The following is a 12,394-nucleotide window of genomic DNA, read 5'->3' as shown; positions in this document are numbered from 1 at the left end:
CCCGCCCCCTCCTTTCCGCCGACTTCTCCGCGGGCGGGCACGCGCAAGGAAGCGCGCCTGCTCGGGTGTGGCGAGGCGGAGGCGGAGGCGGGGCCTGGCCCAGGCGGCCGCAGTGCGCCTGCGCACGGCCTACCCCGAGAGTGGAGGGAATGGCGCGTGCGGGCGTGTCTCCCCGGAGTCTAGAGCGTCGGATCCCGGGGCAGGTCCGGTAGGTTTGGCGTGCGCGGGTTTCTGCAGATCTGAGGTGAGCTTGTACGTTACATCACCGGTGCATCGCTTCTTGCTTGCTTAAATTAACACCACATAGGCTTTTATTGCGGAAATCGCCATAGACTCTTAAGGGCCGCGGAACGGGACGGCCTTCGTAACTGGTTTGCACACCCCCAGCAGATCTCCGTGCCGCGGAGTTGGACGCAGACGTGGGTTGTAGGAGCTTTCATTTTCCCCAGCTTTGCAGCTACTCTTTGGCCCCGTTAGCTTCTAGATTGGAAGCCGAGGGGCTGAAACTTAGAAAAGCAATTACTCTTCCCTGATGAGGCTTCCAGAGGAGCAAGAATAGCGACATGATTCCACCTGCAGCCCTATAGAGATTGGTCCCTCTGTCTTCCCCTCACAGTCGTGGCCTTTTAACGTTCCTGTGTTATTTGAGTGCTAAAATGAGTGACCGATATCTAGAACAAAGGATTAGTATCAAATTCTGCGTGAAATTGAACAAGTCTGCAAGTGAAACCCACCATCTTTTAAAAGAAGCTTATGGGAATGAAGTCATGTCAAGGGCCAGAGTTTTCGACTGGCACAAAAGGTTTAAAGAAGGGCGGGAAGACATTCGAGATGATGCCCGAAGTGGTCGTCCAGTCACCCACCGGACGGATGAGAATATCCAGAAGGTCAAGGACTTGGTTTGTTCGAATAGGCAGTTAACTGTGAGGATGATGGCTGAAGAGTTAAATTTAGATAAAGAAACCGTTAGGCTCATTCTGAAAGAAAACTTGAATATGAGGAAGGTATCTGCAAAAGTTATATCGGGTATTTTGAAGGATGAGCCTAAACCTCGAAAACTTGACTTTCGGTCTGATCATTCAAAGGAAACTAGGAAAAATAGCTCATGTGTGAGGGAAAAAGTAACAAGTTCTGAACCATGGAGTCATCTCCAGGGCGAAGCTGGTGGGGAGATGCCTCTGCCTGTATCCCATCCCAAAATCCATCCTGCCAGCCAGCTGCTGCAGACTTCATCTTCAACGAGCCTTCCCAGCAGGGCGGCTCAGGCACCGTGGTGAAAGGAATCTGGGGTAGCTGAACCCAAACTAGAAAGCTGCATCACGGTTAGGCACCTTCATTTGCTGCTCATCTATTTTCAGCTTCTTTACGACTCCTCTCTACATGTCATGGCCCTGCTACTCACTTTTTGCTGGACTCTTGGGCCATCTTCCTTGCTGTTCTCCACAACTTTGAAGAACTTTTAGCTGTTGACTTCTGGTACTTGCTTGTGCTTGATTTTTCTTTTTTCTTTTTTTTTTTCCTTAAGTTTTTTCTTCACTCTCCAGACCTTAGCTTGTTGTGGCTGTCCTCTTCCTTTGTTCTCAGTATTCTGCCTCAGGGGATCATACGAATGAAAAGTGGGAGCAGGACCTCTTGGAGTCTCTCTGTCTGTGCCCAGGGAGGCATACTCTGCTGGGAGGACCCCAAAAGAAGGCCTACAGTTCCAGCCTGCTTCACAGTCAGGGCCTGAGGTATGGTACAGAAGGCAGTGGCATACTGACATAGTGAGCAATGCTAAGGGCCGATCCCTCCCAAATGACTCAGTGGGAGCCCCTCAGAACTCAGGGGTTGGCCACCCATCCTGACCTTCTCACAGACCTGCCCCTCACAGAAGTGCTGGGTTTGTTTCATTCCAGCCTTGTGCTTTGGAACCCCGCCCCCCCCCCCCTCATTTGGGTGTATCCCCTCTGATGGAGGAGGAGGATCTGGTCCTGGAAAATAGAAACCAGGGCACTCAGGTCCAGGCTGTGATATGTGAGGAGGAAGACAAGGTGACACTCTAGACCTTGAATTAAGGGAGTCTGCTGCCTACGTGCTGATTCCCACACAGCAGCCTGTTTTTAGTAACTAATATCAACCTTGTCAGGTGTTTTTCTTGAGCACCTGCAGTGTTTAGAACGCTGCTGAGCATTGACAGTGTGACATTATGAAATAAGATCACCAAGGGCTGGGTGGACTCCATGGATAAGGTGGTTCCTGGACTGGATCCGTAAGGAAGGATGAGACAAGGAGGCTAGGAAATTAGGGCCTACTTCCCAGGCAGGTGGAACAGCATGAGGCTCCGAACCTCCATCAGTAGGAAAATGAGGGCACTGTTGGCTGAAATAGCAAAGTCCAAAGAGGAAGATAATGGTGTTATACAGAAGATAAATAATTTGGGATGATTTGCTTCCTGTCTCCGCCCCCAACTCTATGCTAGTAGTTTATAAATTGCTTCCCCCGAGTCTGTGGATAGGTTTATAATAGCCTACTTATTTGATTATCTAATTTTCTCATCAAACCCTCAAAAAAGCAGTCTTTCCTAGTTTAGACTCCTTTATCTCTTTCTGGCTCTCTGCCAGGGTTTATGGAATGGAACTTTTCCCAGTTGGGTTCCAAGTAATACCACATAGACTGGAAACATCTCAGAACGCCTGGTGGAGGAGTGTGTGTGTGTGTCTGTGTGTGTGTGTGTGTGTGTTGGGTGGGGGGAATGATTAGTAACAGCATTTCACAGGATTGGCCAATGTCTATGTTTTAACCCAAGGATTTTTACATTCCTATTATTTAATTGGTAAGTTAGTAAACAGTATTGGTTGATAGTAGAGGCCCAACATTTATTCAACACAGCTGTTTTTAGTTCTTTTCACTATCACCTTCAAAAAATTACAAGTTTCCCACTAATACCTGTCAGCTTTGAGGCACTCTGAAACTTAGACCTTATCTCACAAATAAAAGATATTGTTCAGGAAAGTTCTCAAACCAAGCAACAGCTCACAAACGTCTGCCTACTTAGCAATTTCTAAACATTCCATCTCAGGATCATTACATCTTCCTGCATCGGATAAGGCCCTGGGCTCCCCATGAGGCCTTTGCAACAGGGACAATGCACTTCTGGAAGAAAGCCGCCACAGCTGGCAACTTGGTGACTGAACCAATATTAATCCTTGCTCAGCCCAGGGGGTAATTGTTGCAGAATTGTATGCCCCTATGCCCAGGCCAGGTTCCCACAACAGTACCTACAGGCATTATTTCCAATCTGTGATAACACAGAGGTCCTGAGAGAACTTATTTCTAGATTTATTCCTGTCCTGTAAACAGGGCTGGAGTGACCCTGCCAAAGATGCTGGACCAAGACCATGTTGGAGAGTAGGGTACTGGAAGCCATGTTGTCCCAGACAGGGTTTGGACACAAAGCAACCAGAAGCAGGTAATCAGGAGGGTGAATTCAAATTGTTACAAGTAGCTGTAATGAAAAGGACTTAACTTATTACCTTAGATCATGTCCTGGGTGGTAGTCAGGTTGAACTGCACTACCTGAACCCATTGCCCATTTGCAGGGCTTCTCAGAAAATATTCAATAAGACGATAATAAACCCTAGGAAGCCTCAAGTTTGGAGGGAAGTAAAAATATTCATGCAGAGCAAACCATTCACACATGGCTGCTCAGAATCTCTACACACCAGTTTAGAGCATAATCTCAAAAGAGTGTCCTCAGACAAGAGAGTTCTCATGTAACAGTACCCCTTATGTGTCCACCCGCCAAATCTGTTTTATTTCTGACATGAATTTTGCCCGGCCTGCACCTTGCTGCCTAGGCCTCTTGAGATTTTTGATCCTGTAATCTCAGGGTTCCACCCATCATGCCCTAGGCCCTTGTCCTTGATTTTTCTCAGATATCGCTCAGTTTATTCTCCAGTTTGCTCTTGCTCTTCTGTTTCCCTGGGCTTTGTTTTCTGGTTCTGGACCACACCCTCCAATAGCTGCTTTTGGCCACTTTGGTGTGCTGTCCTTGAATTCCCCTTTTGGTCATGGTTTTCCACTCAACTGCAACTTTTCTCTCTTCTGATTTTTATATCCCTCTTCCACGTCCCCACTTCAGCCCTATAGTCTTTTGTTTTTTTTGTTTTTTGGGGTTTTTTTTTTTGGCAGTGCCACGCAGCTTGTGGGATCTTAGTTCCCCAACTAGGGACTGAACCCGGGCCTTCAGCAGTGAGAGCACAGAGCCCTAACCACTGGACCGCCAGGGAATTCCCAGCCCTATAGTCTTGAGTAAAGAAATTGCTCCATCCCTGGCCCCAGATTGCCTTCATATATAAGGGGCACACTGGGAAGGAACAAAAAAGCTCCCTCTCACCCTTAGCCACCAGGGTTTCCACTCCCCAGAGGCAACCAGTATTACCAGTTTCTTGAGGCAATTTGGTTACCTCTAGTACTCAGGAGTTATGAAAGTTTTTCAGAGATATAATATGCAAATTGCACTCTCCCAGCAACTCTATTTTCCCTGGCAGGAGAAGCTCCATCTAACCATAAGAGATGAAGCCTGGCTCTCTGTAGGATGTCAGGAAGAGAGCTGGCCATCTGCAAACCTTGACCATAATTCTCAAGCTAAACACACAGTCAAGGAATCTCTCTGGGTTTCAGGCTGACCTTCCCCTTCCCCATTCTGGTTCAAAATCCACATGGAATGGTATACACTACAGCTGGAAGTCTGGGAGGAATAAACACTTTCCAGGGCAGATCATTCCATCCTTGAGTTTATCCAGTCCGTTCTCCACCCATCATCCCACCTTCCACCTGTCCCACTGGTAATGATCAAAAACAGAAAGAATAAAATATTCACCAATCTTTGATTTCGAAAAACGTGGGTAGTTCTGCAGTCTTCTGAATTCTGCCCCTGGCTCTGAGTTCTCACTGAAATGTTATTGTTTGGGAAGAATGTGTACCTGGGGCCTGCTTTCCAGAGTCTTCCTTTCAGATCCATTTCTTAGAGTTCAGACTTTGGAGGTGCCCGGATAAATCTGGATGCTAAATGACTTGAGGATATCTAGTACAGGAATGGGGTACTATTGGGAACTGTCACTGTATCACATGTACTGATCAGCCAGCCTGCCATTTACAGACCTCATTGCCAGCAAGTCTCACTAGGCTCCTTGGGATTGGTCACCAGGGTCCTATGTGGCTCAATAAGAGTCTTCTTTGCTGCTGGGATTGTATATGTAACCCTGCGTTCTCCAACTCCTTCTTAGTTGGATCAGACCCCTCAGATTCTGCCAGGCTTTTACATCCTATTTGAGGCAGCACTCATATTTATCTTCACTAGTCTCTGTCTTATCAGATCCTTGCAAATACTGTCCCAGTTGCATCACCCTTCTCCCAGTATTAATATCCAGAAACAAAAAATCTGTAGTGGGAAACTTTAGTACTTCTTAGGTTCCACTTGGATTTAGTGAAGAGGTCAGCAAACTTCTTCTGTAAAGGAAATGTCTTAGGCTGTGTGGGCCATACAGTGGCTAGTGTAATTTCTCAACATTTTAATGCAAAACCAGACATAGCTAATATGGAAACAGATCAGCATGGCTGTGTCCTAATAAGACTTCATTTATGGATATGGGGATTTAAATTTCATATAGTTTTCACATGTCACAAAATATTTTTTTCAAACCACTGAGAATATTTTTAAAATTCTTAGCTTGCAGTTCATAGAAAAACAGATGGTGGGCCAGATTTGGTCCATGGACCATAGTTTTCTGACCCCTGGTCTAATGTATATAAAATGTGTATATAAAAATGACAGATGATTGATCCATCAGTAACATTGTTAATGCCAAACTGATCTGGCAATGTCTGACAATTTACTACTATAGAAATTGTGGAATATTGAAGGTAGTCTTTATGGTGCCGGGAGCGTGAACTAGAGCTGAATGATTGACTGTATTACCTTGACCATATTCTGATTCACAAAATAAGTTTTGTGCTGTTCTTGGCTAAAAATTATAATACACAAACTACTACCTATATTTTGCCCTTGTAATATTTCCAGAAAAAATTGGCAATACTGAAAATGGTGCCAAGTTATAACCAGTGATAACAGAATGAACTGAAGGTAATTCCAAAATTGCCTTGACCATGAACAGCATTTGAATAAGTTTGTTATCACCTATGAAAGTGACTACTATGGAGGTGACAAAACTCATTGCATTATATTTTTTTGCATGCTTGTAAAAAAATTATATATATATATTGGCAACTGGTACCAAGCTATGTTCTTTTAGATATGTTTACTTGTTTTTCTCCTAAAGAGTGCCATATTGTGTCACCTTCATTTAAACTGATTTTCCAAAGTTGAAATAGAATCTCAGGATTGAACAGACCTTTGCAAGGGTGTTTAATCCAGCCAGTCATGTTTCCTTTGAATCCAGGAGTGGCTAAATCCTATAGCTGCTGAAAAACTGCATCTGAAAGGAGATTCTGTGTTAATTCAGCAAATTTTTATCGAGTGGCTCTATGTGCCAGGCAGTGTCCTATGTGCTGGGGGACAGCAACAGACAAAGCAGACACAAGCCTTAGATTTGACAGTCTGAAATCTAATTACATTGCTGTTCACTCTTGCAAAACTTCTGTTCCATGTGCTCGCACTAACTCGTTGTTAATTGCGTACCTGGAAAAAGGTTTGACCTTTGCCACAGGCCTCTCTGCTGTGGTCATGATGCCTCTCCAGCTGCATTAATAATTTAAGGACTATATGTTCCACTTAAATTTTATTATCCTTTAGACCAATCTATATTGGTAGAAAAACACGCTGGCAACGTTGGAAGTGTAAATTGGCAACAGTTTTCTGAAAAGCAATTTGGCAGTATGTATCAGGAGCCTTAAAAATGTTTATAACTTCTGATCCTCTAATTTTACTTCTGGGAATCTGTCCTAAAGATATAGTCTGAAATGTGGGCAAAGTTTATGCTTTAACAATCCAGAAGTCCAACAGTAGAAAATTGGTTAAGTAAATTACACTACGACGATACTATAGACTATTATGCAGTCATTATAATTAATGTTTGTGAAGTGTTAAAACAGCATGGCAAAATACTTATAAGTGAAAAGAGTGACATACAAAATTATATACATAAATCCAAAAATATTTTTCTAAAATATTAATACTTTTATTATCAGAATAAAACAATAGCACCAAAAGTTGGCAATGGAGAGAATGGGGCCAAACCATTAGTTTGGTCCAGGAACAATTAACTGGCTGGGTCCACATGGAGACTGTATGATACTATTGTATTGGTAGCAGGAGTGGGACAGAAGGGAAACGGGCCTTCCCCAAAGGAGAAGGGGATCAGAATCCCTATAAAAATCCCAAGTGATATGAGAAGACACCACAAATGGCATGTTCCTGTTATGTGGTCCTAGGGAGGTAAAGGAGCACATATGGATCAAGTATATTCTGACAAATGGAAAGGATTTGAAGTACTCTCCTGGGTAAAATTAACCTTATTCTTGCATTCTCTCATACAAACTGAATATTCTTGAGATGGATTTTATTACAACTGATTCTCTGAAGAATCCTTGAGCTTCCCATATAATTTCTTTAGGATAGGAATGGCTTTCGATGTGCGGAGTCTACCTCCTCCCATGCTGGGACACTCAACACGGATGTACATGGGAGTATTTGATATTCCACACTGAGAATACCACATGAATATCAATAGTCATCTTAATGATGTAACTTAGGAAACTCGAAGGTTTGCAAATGTTTTTGTTGGTGTCCAGAATTACTGTGCTTTTATTTATATCTGAAGAGTAATCATTCACAGGATTTTCAGGTATGAAATGATGTAGATAATTCCTGTCTATCCATAGATGAAATTGTTGTTCTGTTGGGGAAATGTGTCTTTCATTGTTACTTTAGCAAAATGTTTATCATTAAAATGCCAAATATATCTCCTCGGTGAAATTTCAGATTTTCAAATGAGTACCCAAAGTAAATACATGTTTTATAGGCATCTAGGTTACAGATTTGTCAAGCTGGAAAAGTTCTTCAAGGTCTAAGTCTCTTGGTCTATAGAAAGAACAAAGGAGTGAGACTGGGGTTTTAGTTCTGCTCCTTAACAAGCCATGGGACTTTGGGCAGTTCATTTGCACCACTGGAGCACTTCAGGTTACTCATCCATAAAAGGAGAATAATAAGACCTGTCTCATGGAGATGTTCACTTTGTTCATTCAACAAATATTTATTGATTGTTTATATGTATCTGACCCTGTTCTAGACACTGAAGATACAGCAGTGAACAAGACAAAAAAAATGTTCCTTCTTATGAGCTTACATTTAAGTGGGGGAGACAGACAAGAAATAAGATAAATGAGTGAAAATATAGTATGTTAGATAGTGATTGTTAGATGTGAGGCTTACATTAAAATAATGTATATGGGGTGCCCAGAACAATATCTGGCATGTAGTAAGTACTCAATAGAGAGTAATTTCCTTTGCTTCTTCAGTCTTCCTAACAGTTCCTGATTAGTCTACAGCATGGTAGTAATCAGTGAAAGGCCTGACCCATTGCCTTCTACCTCTTGTGAGTTAATATGGCCTAAACCTATTTTGCTTAAGAAGACAAAAGAATGCTTACAGATGTGTTTTATACTTCCTGTATGGCAGATTAATCAAGGTGGTGCCTAAACACTGTTGATAAATGAACTTTTCTGAAGCCAGTTGGCAGGGGTCCTTGCTTGGAGCTAGATGGCATTTGTCCACAAAGACAAATGCATCGTTTCTTCGCTGTTTAAGCAAAATGGACTAGGAAACTGTACTGGCTGTTTCTCTTAAAGAAAAGATGTGTGACCTTTGTTCTGTTCCAAACATCGAAGAACTGGACAAAATTTACATTATTTATGGGAAACCAGGGCATTGACTAAAAGCCTGGAAAAAGGGGGTTTAATACTTGTGGTTTCTATATATTTTTGCCCATTGTAGAAAATTTGGGAAGTTCAGAAATGTTTAAAGAAGCAGCCAAAAGTTCACCCCTAGGATTCAGTTATTTCACCAGACCCATCTCTCTGCCTCAGCTTTCTCCTTCAGAAACATCCAGTGAATAGTCATTTACTGAATTCCTTCTTTAGGCCTGGGCCTGTACTAGGCACAGAGGGTATAGCCCTTGCCCTTAGGCAGTACCGGCCTTGTGGGGGTAGGGAAAGGGCCAGAGGCGGAGAGACCACTGAGAATGGGCTCCTATCTTAGACTGTCAGTCTCTCCCAGCGGACAGCTCTAAGGAACAAGCTTTTGTAAAGAATTTGGAACAAAAGTTGTTATCATCACAGTTAGGGTGATTGTGGGAATGAGAAAGTGGAATATAAAGAGGCAAAACACACAAAGCATTGGTAACTGGCCTGCTGGCCTTGCCATCCCCAGCTCCTCTTATGTAAAACGGCCCTCAGTTCTGTCCTGCAGTGTCACCTTTCAGAAGAAACTAGACATTAGGCTGTGGGCCAGTACCCCTGTATCTTGCTTTAAGAATCTAATAAGTGAAAATTCAGAATTACAACCCAGATTAGATGAGGAAATTGGCCCAGGGAGATTGAGTGAATTTTCTTGAATCACACATCGAGTTGGTGGCAGAGCCAGGATAATAATGAAGGACCTTGAATTTCTCTCAGTCCAGTGAGGTTTTTTCCATTACTCCATTGGTAATAATTTCCTTTACTAAAGTATACATTCTTAAGATAACTTTAAAATAATGGTCACCCTTGCATTTGATAAATATGATTTACCAACAGCTGATTTACATGCAGTTTGGGGGGAACATATTTATGACAGAGAAGGTGGTGCAAAGGTTTTTCCAAGTTTTCCTGGGGTGTCCAGGCCCCCTGGTCCTTCTCCCAGACTGTGTATTCACAAGTAAATGTTGGCATTCTGTCATTCATTTTTTCCAGATGTTCTTCCCAAGTAGTGTGTTATGTTTTGTGTTTTTAATATTTCTCATAGGGACTTCCCTGGTGGCACAGTGGTTAAGAATCCGCCTGCCAATGCAGGGGACACGGGTTCGAGCCCTGGTCCAGGAAGATCCCACATGCCGTGGAGCAACTAAGCCCGTGCGGCACAACTACTGAGCCTGCGCTCTAGAGCCTGCTGGCCGCAACTACTGAGCCTGCGTGCTGCAACTACTGAAGCCAGTGCGCCTAGAGGCCGTGCTCTGTAACAAGAGAAGCCACCGCAATGAGAAGCCCACGCACCAAAACAAAGAGTAGCCCCCCCGCTCGCCGCAACTAGAGAAAGCCCGTGCACAGCAACGAAGACCCAATGCAGCCAAAATAAATAAATAAATAAATTTATTAAAAAAAAAAAAAAATTCTCATATACATTTTTAAAAATCTGGGCACATAAATCCTAATAAAGTTCTCAACTATCTCTTCTATCCTGTCTCAAATTTCCGGGTGTGTTTATATTTATGACACAGTGTCTGAAGGCATGAACGATATCACATCGTTAGGGCTTATATTCCTAAACCCTAGACTTGTGTTTCTAGATGTTCTGAAAATTCTTTACACTTCACTTGTAAATGCCACTATACTATGCCATGACATTTCCAGAGTAACATATATTTCAAACAGGAAAACAGAGGAAGCCCGAAGAAAAGGGAAGTAGGTTTCAAATATAAATACAAAAAAAAAATCATTAAAAAATAGTAGAATACATAAGATGGGGAGGAGTATAAATTCTAGTTTCACGTCCCCTGAGAACAGAATGTCCTGCAGACCCACTTTAGGGACTGGCAGTTTCCACTACCAACAAAGTGGCCCAATCTTGGAATCACGCTTCCTTTGACTCTCACATCCAGTCAAGTCCAGGTCATTCCCCTAACATGTCTTAGCGTCACCTACTGCAGCCAGACAGGGTGGTCACCCACCTCTCACGTCACTGTCCTGAAGTCCATCCTCTGTGCTGCTGCACACGTGCTATTTAGTTTGGAGTTTGCTGAAAACCGGAGGCTTTTTGATGCCAGCTTTTTGAGCCTGCTCAAGTCACACCCGCTGTCTCGAATCCATCCCTGCTGTCATCCACCTGGAAAACTCCTACTCAGCACTCAAGCCTCAGCCTTACTATTGCTGTTCTCTACCCCTCACTTCTGTGGGGCAAAGCGGTCCCCACAGTGTACAATGCCCATTCTTAAGTGAAGGAAACCCTAGCACTTAATTGAACTTAATTGTCTGCAGAATGTTTTTCCTCCTCTACCAACCTAGGAACTCAAAAGCCAAGACCACATCTGATTTCTCTGTATTGCCTGCATCCAGAATAAAGCTTGCCTGGAGCTGTTCAATAAATGTTTGATAGATGAATGAAAGAATAGACTTATGGAAATTGCTTCTTTAAATTTCTGATTAAACTCACCATTTTATCCATTTTAAAGTGTACATTTCAGTGGCATTTAGCACATTCACAGTGTTGTGGAATCATCACGGCTATCTAGTTCCAGAACACTCCAAAAGGAAATGTTGTATCCATTGAACAGTCACTCCCCATTCACCCCCTTTCCCCTAGCCCCTGGCAACCACTAATCAACTTCCTGTCTCTGTGGATTGGCCTATTCTGGACATTTCAAATAAATGGAATCATGCAATATGTGACCTCTGTGTCTGGCTTCTTTCACTTAGCATAATGTTTTCAAGATTCATCCATGTTGTAGCATGCATCAGAACTTCATTACGTTTTAGGGCTGAGTAATAGGCTGTTGTATTGATATACCACTTCTTGTTTATCTGTTGATGTTTAAATGTCTGATGGATATGTAGGTTGTTTCCACCTTTTGACTCTTATGAGTGGTGCTGCTATGAACATGTGTGTACAAGTTTTTGTTTAAACACCTGTTTTTTTGGTTTTTTCCTAATAAATTGATTTATTTATTTTTAACTGCCTTGGGTCTTCATTGCTACATGCGGGCTTTCTCTAGTTGCAACGAGTGGGGGCTACTCTTCATTGCGGTGCGCAGGCTTCTCATTGCCGTGGCTTCTTTTGTTGTGGAGCACGGGCTCTAGGCGTGGGCTCAGTAGTTGTGGCGCATGGGCTTAGTTGCTCCGCGACATGTGGGATCTTCCTGGACCAGGGCTTGAACCCGTGTCCCCTGCATTGGCAGGTGGATTCATAACCACTGCGCCACCAGAGAAGTCCCTAAACATCTGTTTTTAATTTTCCTGAGTACATATCTAGGAATGGAATTGCTGGGTAATGTGGTATTATATGTTTAACTTATTGAGGAACCACCAGACTATTTTCCACAACTGCACCATTTTACATTCCCACCAACAATGTACGAGGTGAGGGATTCAATTTTTCCACATTCTCTCCAACACTTTTCATTTCTTACTATATCCATCCTAATGA

General features: G+C 43.0%; 1 protein-coding gene and 1 long non-coding RNA gene across 2 annotated transcripts in view; both read left to right on the top strand.

Annotated features, from left to right (window-relative positions):
- The first annotated feature begins 141 nt into the window (after window positions 1-141).
- LOC133099271 (uncharacterized) overlaps window positions 142-12,394 on the top strand; it is a 48,224-nt gene continuing 35,971 nt past the window's right edge. The window contains exon 1 of the long non-coding RNA XR_009702311.1: window positions 142-244. This is a non-coding gene — a long non-coding RNA (uncharacterized LOC133099271). The remainder of the gene's footprint in view (window positions 245-12,394) is intronic.
- Window positions 253-1,370, top strand: GVQW3 (GVQW motif containing 3). The gene has a single exon (XM_061202851.1). It carries the CDS (start codon window positions 657-659, stop codon window positions 1,275-1,277), a length of 621 nt encoding a protein of 206 aa, XP_061058834.1. The 5' UTR covers window positions 253-656; the 3' UTR covers window positions 1,278-1,370.

The sequence above is a fragment of the Eubalaena glacialis genome, chromosome 10, assembly GCF_028564815.1.
Source record: "Eubalaena glacialis isolate mEubGla1 chromosome 10, mEubGla1.1.hap2.+ XY, whole genome shotgun sequence".
Lineage (NCBI taxonomy): Eukaryota > Metazoa > Chordata > Mammalia > Artiodactyla > Balaenidae > Eubalaena > Eubalaena glacialis.
Note: the sequence above shows the minus strand (reverse complement) of the source record. Positions and strands in the feature narration are given on the sequence as shown.